The sequence below is a fragment of the Ricinus communis genome, chromosome 5, assembly GCF_019578655.1.
Source record: "Ricinus communis isolate WT05 ecotype wild-type chromosome 5, ASM1957865v1, whole genome shotgun sequence".
In the NCBI taxonomy this organism is placed as follows: Eukaryota; Viridiplantae; Streptophyta; class Magnoliopsida; order Malpighiales; family Euphorbiaceae; genus Ricinus; species Ricinus communis.
This window is the reverse complement of record NC_063260.1, coordinates 30,766,537-30,782,199: the sequence shown is the minus strand read 5'-3', so window position 1 is coordinate 30,782,199 and position 15,663 is coordinate 30,766,537. Positions and strand designations below refer to the sequence as shown.

The 15,663-nt window shown below is 33.6% G+C and overlaps 4 protein-coding genes across 5 annotated transcripts; 3 read left to right on the top strand and 1 right to left on the bottom strand.

The window, feature by feature from the left end:
* The first annotated feature begins 408 nt into the window (after positions 1 to 408).
* LOC8275393 (zinc finger protein CONSTANS-LIKE 4) lies at positions 409 to 1,913 on the top strand. Of its 2 annotated transcripts, none has more exons than XM_015722676.3 (2): positions 409 to 1,301; positions 1,439 to 1,913. In XM_015722676.3, exons 1-2 carry the CDS (start codon positions 774 to 776, stop codon positions 1,661 to 1,663), a joined length of 753 nt encoding a protein of 250 aa, XP_015578162.2. In that variant the 5' UTR covers positions 409 to 773; the 3' UTR covers positions 1,664 to 1,913. The 2 variants fall into 2 exon arrangements, with proteins under 2 accessions (XP_015578162.2, XP_015578163.2); XM_015722677.3 differs by having other exon boundaries at positions 414 to 1,301; positions 1,432 to 1,613.
* A 2,161-nt stretch (positions 1,914 to 4,074) lies between these two features.
* Positions 4,075 to 7,510, bottom strand: LOC8275392 (universal stress protein PHOS32). Its single transcript, XM_002524669.4, has 2 exons — positions 6,578 to 7,510; positions 4,075 to 4,340 (listed from the first exon to the last, which is right to left on the bottom strand). The coding sequence occupies exon 1, from the start codon at positions 7,307 to 7,309 to the stop codon at positions 6,596 to 6,598; it is 714 nt and encodes a 237-aa protein (XP_002524715.2). The 5' UTR covers positions 7,310 to 7,510; the 3' UTR covers positions 4,075 to 4,340; positions 6,578 to 6,595.
* A 1,616-nt stretch (positions 7,511 to 9,126) lies between these two features.
* Positions 9,127 to 10,931, top strand: LOC8275391 (E3 ubiquitin-protein ligase CSU1). The gene is made up of 2 exons (XM_048374753.1): positions 9,127 to 9,552; positions 10,029 to 10,931. The coding sequence occupies exons 1-2, from the start codon at positions 9,314 to 9,316 to the stop codon at positions 10,702 to 10,704; spliced, it is 915 nt and encodes a 304-aa protein (XP_048230710.1). The 5' UTR covers positions 9,127 to 9,313; the 3' UTR covers positions 10,705 to 10,931.
* Positions 10,932 to 12,814: 1,883 nt separating this feature from the next.
* On the top strand, positions 12,815 to 15,304 carry LOC8275390 (protein PLANT CADMIUM RESISTANCE 6). Its single transcript, XM_002524667.4, has 5 exons — positions 12,815 to 13,238; positions 13,540 to 13,603; positions 13,704 to 13,868; positions 14,638 to 14,703; positions 14,809 to 15,304. The coding sequence occupies exons 1-5, from the start codon at positions 12,955 to 12,957 to the stop codon at positions 14,956 to 14,958; spliced, it is 729 nt and encodes a 242-aa protein (XP_002524713.1). The 5' UTR covers positions 12,815 to 12,954; the 3' UTR covers positions 14,959 to 15,304.
* The last annotated feature ends 359 nt before the right edge of the window (positions 15,305 to 15,663 follow it).

The window sequence follows — 15,663 nt, the reverse complement described above, 5'->3', positions numbered from 1 at the left end:
GTTCATGAATTATTTATATATCAAACTGGTAGGTAATTAATATATATTTATTAATTTTAAATAATAAAATATTTATATACACATATGGAAGAATCTTTCATAGAATGTAATAAAATAGCATTAAGAAAATTAAAGGACTGGGGCATATGAATGTTAGGTCCAGTGGACCTCTAAGTGCCTCACTTCTATCTCTACGTTTGCATTTTGATACAGTAAGATCTTGGTGGGCACACTGCTAACCTAATTTCCACCCAATAAAACACAGTGCAAAGATACACCCCTAATCCTTTAATTTTCATTCAATTCTTTTAGTGCCTATTCCGATTCAAACCCCACTTTTTAAATGTAAAGTTCATAAGGTATGACTTACATTAAATTATTATATATATATGTATATAAAATTATCTGATCAACCTTAATTTTATTGTTCCTTGAATTTCAATCCTTTTCATTTATCGAAATTAGTTTCTTTTCTAGAAAAAGAAATATTTAGAGCGCTGGATAGTAAATGGTAACCCTTGCAACGTTAAGAACTTCTAAAACCCAATTGAAGGAAGGAAAATAGTTTTCATTTTAAAAAATTGGAAAAAAAGAAAAAAGAAAAAAGAAAAAAGAAACAGAGGTGATTTTATAAGTGAATAGTTGCAAGTTGCCCTGCTCCATGTGATCTGTTTTTATAAGCACAGGGTGGACTAAAACATGGACATAAAAGCAGAACTCTACATGCATATCTCCACCCAAAATATTAACCAAGACAGAAGAAAATTAAAGAAATGAAGAAGTGTGAGCTATGCAACTCTTTAGCAAAAATGTACTGCGAGTCAGATCAAGCAAGTCTTTGTTGGGATTGTGATGCCAGAGTTCATGCAGCAAATTTTCTTGTTGCTAAACATTCAAGAACCCTTCTTTGCCATCTTTGTCAATCTTTCACTCCATGGACTGCCTCTGGACCTAGGCTCAGACCTACTGTTTCAATCTGTGATAACTGTGTAAAGGACTCAACTTGCAGACCAGAGAGGCGCAATAAAGATGACCGTAACCATGATGACGACGACGACGACGATGATGATGACGATGACGATGGTGATGATGATACTGGTGATTCTGAAGATGATGAAAGTGGTGATGGAGGTGACGAAGATGATGAAGAAAATCAAGTGGTTCCGTGGTCTTCTACTTCAGCTCCTCCACCGGCTTCCACTTCTTCTAATAGTGATCAAGAAAGCTCTTGTAGGAGTGACGGAGGTGTTTCTCAATCCAGAATCGCGTTTTCTTTGAAGCGCACGAGAGAATCTGCTCATGTAATTAAATATACATGTCTTCTTTACTTCTTTGCTTTTGTCCTGTTAAATCTTGAATTCTGTTTCTCCTTCTTGTTTTGTGTTAAAATTTGCTAATGAAAATTCTAATCCAATATGTTATTCTCTGAAGCATGCAGGATCATCTATACTACTTGTTATCCCAAGATAATTCAAATGCGTTCGTGTCAAATGAATCAGCATTTGTTGGTACATCCTCAATGATCTCAAGGCCGTTGAAAGACCCGAAAAGAAGCATGAGAGAGTCTCAAAAGGGGTTGCAGAAAGCTAAAATTCCTGAAATTAGCAAGTCTGCCATAATATTTGAAATCTGCAAACTAAAACAACGAACCTGGAGTTGTTAGTGAAATTTTTAGTGAATATTTGTAGCCCCAGGTAATTATTTTCTCTAATTCAAAGTAATTTGTAACTTTAATCTGAGGATGATCTGTGTTACTTTCTTTAACCATTGATCCGCTTTTAATAGTTTGTTTCTGTTGTTGTAAATGTATATATAGTTGTTCTGGTAATCAACATAAAAGACAATTTGTTCTGCAGTAGATGCAAATGGCCTTTTAAATTGCATCTTCTTGGCAGTGACAGTTTCCTATCCTATCCTTATTTTTTCAGTACACATCTAATTCAGATCACTATCATACGCAAATTTTTTGTCTTTATTTAGTCAAGAAAAGAAAAATAGAAAAAAAAAAAAAGAAGAAGAAAAAAGAAGAGAAGAAAAAATGCATAGAATTACCAGGTGTTGGTCAGTGTCAAAACAATTTCTATGGCACCCATTTGGTCCCAGGTGCATGTGGGTCCCCCACTGCAGAATAAATTTTATGTGGTTACCTCTCTCTCTCTCTCTCTGTGGGAAGAGAGGAAGATTGTTTTTGATATATTAACCAATTAAGAAGAGTCTTAACAGATGGCCAAACCAGTGGACTATTGAGGATGGTGGTATTCCTTGCGTTCTTTGGCAAGAACCACAAGTTTTTATTCTTTTTCCAATTTCTTGTTCCCTTGTTTCTTCAAGTAATTCATTTAATTTAGTGAAACAAAGAAAACCCAAATGGTTTTCAATTTTCAGATAAAGACGAGTAGTCCTCTTTGGCCCCATAACCTTTGTCTTCTAAGTTCTTTTTCCTCTGGCATTAACTATATTGAAAAGTGACATTAATCTAACGTGTTTATAATAGCTCAAATAAGCTATTGCTAACATTTCAAAAATGGAGAATATATAATAGAAATGGTACTTGCTCAGTCACATATATTCTTACGATCGTTTCATCCAATTCAAATCTAAAAAGAGGTTTGATGTCCGGAGATTACTATGGGGATTGGATTATCAATTATGTCTTTTGGCTAACCTTATTGGCAGTGCAGAGTCAGTGGATATAATATAGTAAGCTTTTAGCAAACATCTTGGGATTGTAATCTCCAGTTAAGTTAAGCTTAAAGATAAAACTGACCATCTGCCTCAATTGTATAAACACCATTAGATATCCAACCCACTGCTGTACAGCCGACCATCACCATTCATTATAAGAGGCTTTATATAAGCAGGTTGCACCTGGACTGAAGATGGTTTGGTGCTCCTATAAATAAAATAAAATAGTACTTAAAAGAATTACAATTATAATTTCCTAGTACTCAACATACCGACACCCCCACGTGCCTATCACAAGCCATGGATTAGTATTCTAATTGAAACTTTGAAAGTTGATTATGGATCTTGTTTCTTATGTTTTCCTAATTATTACAAAACTAAGTTAAAGAAAACAGAGACATGGAATGGAATATCAAGAAAGCAACAGAACTAAATTGCTTCTTTGGGGGAGGAAATATGCCACTTTGTGCAGTAGGGAGATTGTTTTTTAAATTTTTCTTTTCTTTCTTCTGGCCATAATGTGTGAAAGATAATATTCTCAGTAATATGGATACGAAGAGATATATTTGGCCTACCTCTGATTAATCTTATATTATTTTATTTTTATATTTTAGAGATTCTGATTCTGATAACTATGTCGGCGAACAGAGGCCAGCCAGATACAGAAGGGAATTAGTCTTCACTATGTAAATGAGCTTGGTAAACTGAAATGATGGCCACTTCTTAGGCATTCTTTGCGTAGGAAATACAAATGTCAAATCCCTTTTGGATTGCCTTAAAATTCTCTTTTTATATCTTTATAAAAAAAAAAAAAAAAAACTTAAACGTTCCATTTTAATCTTAATCTGATTCAACACTTTTTAATTTGTTCTCTAATGTGATATATAGTAATTATTATAAAATTACTTTGTTAATAAAAAAGGCAACCTTAAAGTAACTTTATAAAATTATTCTGTTAATCAAAAGAGCAACCTTATAAAATGACATGAGGTGCATTTGTAGCCCTTTGGCCAAGTTACATAAATTTTGCTGTTCATAATAAATCTTTGAACACGGAAGCTGGAAGATTCAAAGATTACAAATACCAGTCAACATAGGTTGTTTGAAAACTCGACATTTAACATAGTTAAATCCCCAGTCAAAATTAGCAGGAATATCATGATTAGTTACCCATTGAATTGATTAGGCCTAGCCTGCGTCTTTTGACAGCATTTTACTTCCCATCAAACACGTTCTGATCATCTGTCATCCCATCTTTCTCATGGTATCAACAAAGCGCAGCTAAATCATAAAGGCTATCCATGGAGATGAGAGATTTTCTCAATCTCACTCTATAACCAGGCAAAAGTGTGCTGCCACAAATTAAGCTCTAAAAGTGAAGAAACAATATTGACTACAAACATGAAATATCCCCATTGATATTTATATAGCAGGCAATTCGGTAATAAAAGGTTTTCATTCAACATTCCATCACAACATAAGGGACTTGAAAAGGAAACAAGGCAAGTTATCAACTCTTGTTCTTCATCCAACTAAACAGATCCAAGTGAGACAACAGAGACCAGTGCTACAAAATTTTTACGCCCAAGGTCCTCAACATTTTGACTTTGTGACATTTTGAATCCCACCATCCATTCAAGAAGCCTTCTCCACATCTGGCAACATATTGTTTGAATATTAGCTTTCAACCAGCCAGGAGGAATGAATTAATGAAATCAACCATTATATGCACATATACACAGATGAATGCAGACATCCGCATTCATATATCTAGATACATATCCATATCCATGATATTAACATACATAAAGGTATTTGTTGGTGTTTTCCCAAAGAGAAAAGAAAGAGTTCAGTGCCCGTGTGATCCTTTCCTGTGTCTGAAGTCCTGCCAGCTTAGTTGGTATGGCAGCATATAAAGAACTAGCAAACCTTGAGGTTTAAATTGACTTAGAGAATCATTAATTATTAGGTGCAAGTGTTAATTGTTTGTCAACCTTAAATCAAAGATGGAAAATATAAAATTTGTAAGAAAACAATCTCCTTGAAATTCCTGTGTTCTTCATTATAAAGATTCACCTAATTTGTATTTGCTCCAATCGATCATGACCAAAGCAGGAGGACGAAGGCATCAGAATTGGACAAAAAATCCCAAATTTCAAGAGTGTCACAGTAGTTAGGAGCTTTTCTTGCTGGAGGAAGATGAAGAGACGTCCAAAATTTCGAAATTCTCACAATAATTAGTAGTTACTCCCACTGGGGGAAGGTAAAAAATTTGAATTCCAACAAATTAAACAGGTGAAGATGACAATGAAAAGTTGCCTGGATTGACTAGAACCTAAAGAGTTGCATACTTGAGTTAACCCCTTAAAGTTAAAAAAGTTTAAACCAGGTAGTAGACCTTAAAGGTTGGATCAGTGCCTAGAGCTAAAGCCACGAATCAGTGCTAGGAATTGAAGGCAAGTTAAAGCTAGGCTTTTAACAATCGAAGTTAAAGAATGAAAGATAAGTGAATAAAGTGTGGCTTGCCATTAGATATTAAATTTTTAATATTTCTCCAGCTTTTTATCAAGATCTTTAACACACTATTAAAAAAGAATAGACGGTCATCATAAAGCAATACTGTGGTTTCCCTTTTCACATGGTTTCTCTTTTCTTCTCTCCTATCTCAGTCCTAATATTTGTATATAATAAACACAAAAACAAAAGTGAGAAGAAAATCTTAACAACAGTCAAGATCCATCAATCAGACCACCCCCAAAGGTACCCGTGTTCTTTAACGGCTTCCTTCCAGACAACAACAACAGTTGTTGCATCACTAACCTCCATACTGGACTACCTCTGTGTAAGTCAGTAATTCTTTTTAACCAAGCTAAACTGATGTTCATTGGATCTCATTCCCGTGATTATAGGCAATCCTAAGACCTCATGCTCATAACATATTTCTAACAATTTCATATGACTGTTCATATTTGGGATCAGTTTTTGGAAGGACAATCATTCATCGTATCATTTGATTCATGAAAGGCAACTCATAAACTTCAGAAGCCTGTCCTTGTATTGAAGTAATCCAGTAAGGAAGTATGACAATTTGTTGGCATTTTCAATGATGACGTGGAATTATCGTGACAATATTAATTCAATTGTATGTGGACAATACATATGCAAGACAAGAGGAAGGTCAAGGGTCTCTAACCAGAAGCTGAAACACTGCTCTAGCACAATGCCTACAACGACCACAAAAAATGGCACCACTTAGTTCAGTACAGAGCACCTCAGTTAAATGGAAAAGACAAAAACAATGTAACGGTTGGATATACTTGAAACAAACTAATTAAAACAGCAGCAAAATTTGGGGTTGTCTTCTTGTTTCTTATCGCATATCAAGACATTATGCCAAATTAGCTGAAATGGAATAGTTTAGCAAAATTGACAAGAAGACAAATATACAGAAGAAAAATTAGGGCAAAACACATGATAGAAACATAATCATCCAAATAAGGAGGTACAAAATGACCACTATTTTCACCAACAGTACATTACTCATGGACTGCAGTCAATCTAACACATTGTGGAGAAAGATCTCAAAAACCTTAATCAATCTCATTAACTTGGGATCGCCACTCATGTATGTTTGCTTATCAAAATTAACATCAGAAGGAAGGAAACTTCAAGAACTCATGCATTTGTTGTTGTTATTTGCATCAACAAAATTCATTTGAAGTGATGACAATTGTTAATGAAGATTGATACATAAAACGAAACATGCTAAAGAACCCAATTTTATAAAAAATGATCATAATAAATATATGCTATTTCTAGCTCACGAATACCATTAACTGAATTATACTAAAATCTAATCAATTAAATCACCTAACTAACAATGAACACAAACCTGCTTGTTAGCACCAAGCTACTCCTGCTCTGCCTCCTCCACCACTGGAGGCAGAATCTCGGCATCCTTCTCACCTTTCTCGCCGCCACCGGACCCTTCACCAGCACCATCACCATCACCATCATCTTTCTCATCAGGAAACCTAACAACAATAACAGGACAAACACAGTGATGCACACAATAGTCACTGACACTACCGAGCCTCCCTTTAGTAGTCTTCCTTGAAGCCCCAAATCCTCTACTACCCATAATCACAGCACTCAACCCTAACCTCTCCACCTCCAAACAAAGCCTTTCCTTCATATCGTGATCCTTCACTATATGAGTCTTAAAAGGAATAAGCCCCTCCACAAGTGGCTCTGCCAGCTCATTAATTTTACTAGTGGTAAACAATTCAAAATCATCCTCAAGCTTTTTCTTTGACTGCTCATTATTGTCGGAGTCCTGATCAGTCATGGAAACATCAATAGCACCCCAATCAGCACCATAAAGAACACTGGTGGGTCTGACATGGACAAGGATAACAGCATCGCCATGACGAAGGTAGTTTTGAACAGCCCATTTGACGGCATAAGCGCTTTCATCGCTAAGATCAACGGCTATGCCAATTCTTCTTTGGGCACCTGATGTTGGGGTGCTTACAGGGAATCTTGGAGATGATGGTTGGATAAACACTGCTTCCGCTGATGATGGATTCCTCTTTTTTGGTGAAGGTGAAGGTGAAGAATTCATTTTTGCAAGTACCAAGAACAAAGAAAAAAAGATTATGTGTCTGTCACAAATTGGGTATGTTTATTGATGCGTGTATAAGTAACTGAGAGAAAGGATTGAAGGGTTTCGGAGATTACAGTTACAGAGAGTGTTAAGGAAGAAGAGAGGAAAGTTTTGGGGTTATGGTGTGTTAAAGGGTATAATTTTTCTAATAAAAGTATTTCAAAAGATATATTCTAAAGAGAAATATATTAATGAGACATATTTTAATTAAATTTATTAAATTCTTTATATCTTATATTTTATATTATTTTTATTTATATATTATATTATTTTTTAATTTTTAGCAATAATAATAATTATTTATTTTTATTTATTTATTAAATTTATAAATATATTTATTAGATATGAAATATAAAATAAAATCTAATTTTCTTTAAGAAATAAAAATCAAAAAATATCAATTAAAATAATTTTTTGATATATATGAAAAATGCTCTTATATGTAAAGGGCAGGTTAAGCATAGAGACGCCACGTAAAAAAGTGTCAGCATCGTCAGCTATCTTTTTAATTTGATCCACTGTGGATATACATTATTTTTCTCTATTTATACCTGTCAAAGGGAAAAGAATTCTAAAAATCAAAACATAATGTAGTCGTATCCTAAAACAATTGCCACAAATAAGTCAAATCTGAAACAATTCTACAAACAAAAACGCTAAATTGAAAGCAATTTGAAAGATTTTACAGATTTATGTTGGCTTGAAAGATTTTACATATTAAATTTTATAAACACTATAAAATTTTATAAAATAATTGAAAATAAAATATTCAAATATTAATTTTTTAATTATATTAAATAAAAATATATAAAAATAAAAATAATAATTTCTTTCAATAATATTTTATAAATTTAATAAAATAATAATAACTTACTCATTCATGCATTATATAACTATTATTATTATTTTAATTATAAAATTAAATTAATAAATAAAATTTAATAAAATTTTAATATTAAATATTAATTTATAATATTTTATAAACTAATTATCTTTAAACCTTAAAATTTATTAGTATAATAATCTAAAAATTATCTTAAAATACTAATTAGTTATTTTAATATTATATACTATCAAAAAATTAATATTTTTTAATTAAATTTTTATTATATAATAAAAAATAAAATATAACTATATATAATATTAAAAATATAAATTAAAATATTAATTTTTTAAAATTAAAATTATTATCTAATTGAAGAATAAATTTATTAATTAATATAATATTAAAATATAACTAATAATGTTAATTTTTAAAATAAAATTAGTATTATTATATGATTAGAGAATTATTTATTAATTAATATAATACTAAAATTAATTAAATATATTTTTTAAATTAAATTAAATATATAAAAAATTATAAAATTATATATAAATCTAAATTTTATATGTAAAAATAAATATCTATTAAAATTAATAAGTATAAAAATTAAAATAAAATTTCTATATATTAAAATTAATTAAATATTAAAAAAAATTTAATATTAAAAATTATATATATTATATATTTTATATATATATATATATATATATATATTTCTCTTAAATGTAAAATTATTTTTTTATTAGAATTTACTTCTAAATAAATAAAATATAATACTCGATGAAAGCTTTCTAATCGCTGGATTCAAATAGTCTTTTACCGACATATAGATTGCTAATAGTATTGAAAGAAATTAACTAAAATCAACTGAACAAGAGAAAGAGAAATTAAATAAAAGATTGGTATATAAACTTTTCTTAATAATTAAATATTTAAAACTTTGAAAACTATAGTTTAATGCGTCAAATTAAAATTGCTACCATTTATCATGAGCAGATAAGGGAAGAAACCCCCGAATCAAATCCAATTTCTAGGGTTTAAATAAAATTTCCCTTTTCAACCTATCTCAAATCCTCAATCCAATCACACACATAATCTGCGAAGAGCTTTTCAATTTCTTCCAAAAAAAGAACAAAATGCCTCAAAGACATTCAAAAAACAATAACGATTTAGCTTTCTTCACGTACGATGAGAAGCGAAAGTTAGGGTACGGGACCCAGAGAGAAAGACTTGGCAAAGATTCAATCAAGCCCTTTGATGCTTGCAGTCTCTGCTTGAAACCGTTTATTGATCCTATGTCTTGCCAGAAAGGTCATGTCTTCTGCAAAGAATGTATTCTCGAGTGCCTTTTAGCTCAAAAAAAGGACATCCAGAGGTATCTTCTTTTAATTCAATTTGAGAATTTGTGGATGTTGTTTTTGGATTTAGGGTTTTGGTAGTTACGTTATAGATTACTTTTAATTGAGGTTTAAGGTTTAAGTCTTGAGTTTGTAGAGTTTTAATTCTGTTGCTAAATATGTGCTGTCGATTACCTTCCTGTTTATTTGGTATTCATAATGAAGGACTTCTCATTGATATCATGCTGGCATTATTTCTTAGCAGTTGTGGTAATTAGGATTGTAGGATATTGAGTGGTATTCTGAGTGAATATGAATAAAATTTAATTTTTCTTGGTGATTACCTCTATGTAGCTTATTTCAAAGGTCGGTAAATCGAAGCTATAAACTAGAGATAGGTCTTCTGTGCAGTTCTTTTTATAGTGCATATTCTTGTTTAGCTGTTTTTTCATTGTCGGATATATCATTTAGGGATATGTAGCATTGAGGAGCAAACTTTTATCTTCCTTGGCAGGAAGCTAGCTGCTCATGAATTGCAGAAGAAGCAAGAGAAGGAAGAAGAGGAGGAGAAGTTGATGATGCAAAAAGCTAGAGAGCTTGATGCTTTTGATCAGCAAAACCATGGTGCAGTTCCACAATACAGTGATAGAAATCAGAACCAAGACAAGCATGGTTTCCATGGGGCCAACAGTGTGAAGGTCACTTCCTATGAGGAGGAAGCACTTCGAACAATGAAAGCATTTTGGCTGCCCTCTGCTACACCTGAAGCACCTGCTAAAGCTGAAGCCCCGACCACATGTACAACCTGTCCAGAAGGCAAAGAAAAGCTTAAGATGAAGAGCCTTTTCCCGGTCTATTTCACAGAAGACAAGAATGAAAAGAAGAAATCCAGTTCACTTGACAAGACCTATATCTGTCCCAGCTGCAAGGTTACACTCACTAATACACTATCATTGGTGGCACTCAGTTCATGCGGTCATGTCTTTTGCAAGAAGTGTGCCGACAAATTTATGGTTGCAGATAAAGTTTGTCTTGTTTGCAACAAGGCATGTAAGGAGAGGAATTTGGTGAACTTGGAAAAAGGTGGAACAGGCTTTGCAGGCCATGGAAATAATCTTGTAGCAATGGATTTTAAGCACCTAGGTAGTGGTTCAGGACTGGGACTTGTGAGACCAGCAACAAAGACATAAATTCTGAATGATACTAAATATGGTAATTATATGCAGTTGTACTCATTCCTAAAGATTTGGATGCTCCAGGTTCTTTGTTTAGTTTGGCATCCGTCAGCTTAAAAGTTTGTTCCATATAATCTGTTCTGTCATGAATTTGTTTCTTCTAAGAGGGATACTTCCAGAAGTTGAGAATTTGATATTTCATTAGCTTAAAAGTTCTGCGGGTCTTGGTGTTCTTTGGTTTATTTCTCGGTGATTTCTCATTTACAAGTTAATTTTCTTGATGTTTTGGTTCATTTCATGTTGCCAGTCTCAGCTCAGCTTCTACATATTGCTTGATAGAGCTGAGCAACTCTACTACTTCTGGCTTTCTGTAGTAAATATGCTGTTCGGGGTTAGAATTTTGAATCCCTTTCTTGGTTCAAGGATTTATGTGCAGGCGCTGGGTAGCATTTTCAAGCTCAGCCGAAGGTGCTGGTTAAATTAAAAGCTAGAAAGAGGGAGCAAGTTAGTGTCATATCAGGATAAGATGATAAATATGCATTAGCAAATAATTATTTTTGACAGTGACTTGGAATGCTGGGGGAGCTAGTTTACAGTCATATGGATAAACTGATCGATAAATAATTATGTTTTGATAGTGACTTGGAAATTGGAATACTGTAAAAGAAAAGTGACCCGGAATATGATATGGCCAAGGATTGCTGATGATATCCTTTGACGAGCTTGATGGTAATGCTGTAAGTGGCTTGTCTCTCTCTTCGCCTGTTCTACAACTGGACCAGGCCTAGGTGAAACTTTGATGATGAAGGCAATTTATGCTCCATGCTTGTATATATAATTGACGGTAGAACAATTCAATTGGCAGTCCTATAATGAACGAATCAAAATTAAAATACAGAATAGCTTTTCGCTTTGCATGTGGGGTTGTTGAGAATTGAGACTTACCCTACGGGTCATGCAAATTACAAAATGCCCTTTATTGGGAATAAGAAGCTTATCCAAACATAATCAGGTCCCACCTCCACCTTGGATGTCTCATTTGCACTGCCCATCAATTCAATGGCTTCTTTTATGAGAAATGCATTTTATATTTTGATTCCGTTTAAAAGAGTCGAAAACTATAACCTATTATTTTTTGGACAGCATCTGATGAAAGCGTATCTTCTATGCAAAACAAATCAATGTACAATGTAAGTTGGCCAATGCCACTCCTATTGCGGCAGCAACCTGTGCTTTGCCTTAACCAGCAAAGTTGATTCCTAATTTTCCTTTGTGTAGAAGGAAAAGATTACCCATAAACCACATTTCATGTCAACGCTAAAGTTAGCAGCCAAACTAATTTAAAAGGATACCATTATCACGTGTACATTTCTCAATTTTACACTGGTATGGGAACACTGGAAATTAATATTTTCTCTTATCTTATTTTATAAATATGGCTTGTGCCAAATATTGACTGATGCCCATATTAAGATGTAAAATAAATGCAAAATTCACGTTTTTTTTCTTGGAAATTATAATCGCATGAAAGAAAATTAACTAATGAATATTAAGCAATTGCCAATTGGTAAACTAATTGGTTGAAAAACAACTTCTTTTATTGCAATAGGTAGAGGTTGGTTAGCATCACATGACAATTATATTCTTGCCAGGCACTAAACATAAGGCAAGCACATAAATATTATAGACACCAGTCACCAATAATTGATGTAACCTATAATTTGGGGAAAAGGATTTAATGCACTCAATCAATCCAACTTGATTCTTCAGCAAAGAATCTGGCAATTAATTATATCATAGGCTGTTTATATTTATTGTTGTTAGTGTTGCTGTTTAACTAATTTATATCTTATATCCAGGGGCCCGCTAAACCCTTATAAGTTATTGGCTTAGGAAAAGGATTAATGATTTTCAAAAAAAGTAGACCGTTAATTCTGAATGCTAAGCCACCAGCAACGCACAGTTAAAACAAAAATTTACAGAAAATATTAAGCCAACGTGGCAACAACTGTACCGTTGGATCATCCAAACAGTAGAGTTCGGTCCCACAGAAGCATTAACTGCCCGCCAACCCCACCAATTATAATGTCACTATCCATCCTGTCTGAAAGAGCTTTCCCAAAATATAAAATGGCCTAAAGTTGTGATTTTTATATGCAAATTTCTGCTTTTGATAAAAAGGAAAGAAAGTGCTTTTAGAAAAAGTATACGAAAACTCAAGAAGATAAGAACTGAGCAGAAACCCTAACAGTTGATTTTGTGGAGATGGGTGATTTGGAGAAACAAGGTATGATGATGGTAGCGGAAGAGGAAGAGGAGGAACAGAAGTTGATTGAAGGAATGGCAGTGTTGGATTTTGATATGTTGTGTTCTACTGTAGCTATGCAGACTCAAGGGAAATGGAGGAAACTAGAAAGTAATGATTTTGATGGTAATAGTAATAATGGTGGTGATATTGTTGGAGGGGAATTTGGTGGTGTTTTCAGGATGTGGGAAGGCGAAGTTCTTGATTGCTTTGATGACCACCGTATTGCTATTGAATCCCTTTGGTAACTCTCTCTGACTCTCCTTTGTGGTATTTTCTTTGTGTTTGAAATGTCTAAACATGGCAAAAATTCAATTGAATTGAATTCTATTTAGTCATTTTTCATGTTTGTTCAACTAAAAGAATTGAAATCTTACCACATGCAACATGATTCCGGCAATTGATTGATTTTAGTTTTCCGGAATTAAAAGTTATGGACAATACTTGTGAGGAAATCTTTTGTCTTCTCTGGTGGTTTAAGTTTTTTGGTAGTAGAGGTTTGAACTTTATAATGCTCGAGGGTGACAATGGCTTTGGTTCTGCAGTTGTCCATGCTATAGATTTGGGAAGAACATGAGACGAGCTGGTTTTGGTTCTTGTTTTCTTCAGGTAAAATTTGCATTTGACTAGAACTAATTGTTAGTACTCATTCTGCTCTACATATCTTGCAACTGCGTTAAACCCGTAAACTGTTGGTCTGGTTTTGCAGGGAACTGCATATTGCATTCTTGCTCTTGGTGCCCTTCTCAACCTCATTGCTTTCATTGTCACCAAGAGGCATTGTTTTCTATATTTGGCAGTTGCTTTTACCGTTTCAATTGGAATGTATTTGAGTTTCTTCCGCACTCAAATGAGACAGAAATTTAATATTAGGGTGAGCATATCTTTGTCATTGTCTTCAATTCATTGTTGATTGTATGGATATTTTTATTATAAAAGATGTCTGAAGTCGTATTTCTACATATCTAACTGCTTTACAGTTTCTTTCAGTAGTAATAGATTTACTTTTTGTTTGATGAAATTACTGTGTTTGCACATATGTTTAACTGCTTTTTGTTCCACGGTCATGTATCTGTGTTTTTCTCCTCTAGTATCTGGATTTTGCCTAAACTCATTGCTGTAGTCTGTTTTTGGTTATTTCTCCTTTTAATTATCTGAAATTCAGTGTTAAAATGTAGCCATAATTCTTGATTGTTTCTAGTTTCTTTTGTCCTGTCAAGCTCGCTGCTCTATGTTTTGACATTAGTATTGGAATGATTATGTCCTTGGTTTAAGTTTTCATCCCAAGTACTAAGTAAAACATTTCTTGTTTTATTTCTGCCTCTCAAGAATGTAGCATCTCTTCTATTTTATAATAGTGCAAATATGGAAAGGCGTCAAGCTTTGTCAAGTATGTTTATTTAGTTGATTTAACTGCAGCTTTGTCAAGTATCTCTTTTTGTTGCTGTGGTCTTTTATTTTTTCACTTTTGGGGCTTCAAGTGGGTGGCAGTTTGACTTTTCTGTTTGTGTATTTTCAGTACTCTATATGACTCTGATTAAGCCCTTACAGTGTCTGGATGTTTCTTTTGATCATTTGCAAACATCTGTTGCAGTTTTAGTACTAATAATACCACCTATGTTTTCTACAATGTCTTAATTCAGGGAAGTGATAGTTCCTTGGATGATTGCATCTACCATCTTTTCTGCCCCTGCTGCGCTTTATGTCAGGTGCTTATCTTTCCAAATCTAATCAATATGTGATTATAATGGAACACATTATGTAACTCCTAATACTGGAAACCTGATATTTAGCATTTATCTAATATGGAACAGGAATCCAGAACACTGGAGATGAACAATGTCCAAGACGGTACCTGGCATGGTCGGGGTGACACAATTTGCATTGGTAGCTATAGTGAAAACAAAGCGATCTTCGAGTTACGCCCGCCTTCTACGGTCTCAACTCTAGACCAAGTCCCTTGATAGATGCTGCGTTTACAGCAACATAGATGTATGGCCACTCTTTGACCTGGGTTAGGCTTTTGGGGACCTTGATGCTCCATCCCAATGCGCCTACATTTATTTGATATTGGCTTTCCACTTAAATTGGTCCTGAAAAGATAGGGATGAATCAGAGACAGGGTGGAGTGGTCTCCAAGATTAGCCATCAAATTGAAGCATTAAGGCATTGCTGCATAAACTGTTTATTTGTTAGTCAAAGCCTAAATCAAGATTCCGTAACAGCTTGAAATTGTTTATAAGCTAATAGTTCAGTTCAGTGATTGAGAATATTTGTATTATAATGCAAGAATTGTATCCGTTTATCTCATTACATGCTCCCTCATTCCAATCATCCGCACGGGGTCTTTGTGTGGGTTCGATGGATCGAAGTCATCCCGACCCGTTTCCTAGAACTCTGCTACTCCCTTCTTCCTCCCCATTTTCGATGTTTCTCTCTTGCTTCAAGCCTCAGCTTTGCTTGGTTAGCTGAAGTGCTTAAAAATCTGATTTCTGGATGTTTGATTCGGGCATTGGGTTCTGGATTGGGCTAGGTATCGGATCCTGGAAAATCATAAAATAGGAGTTTTTGAGGTTAAAAATTTAGGATACTTTTCACCAATGCAAAATTTGTTGAAATTCTTCCGCATGGATTTTGTTGGCTTTGTGTTTATAATTAAGCTACTATGT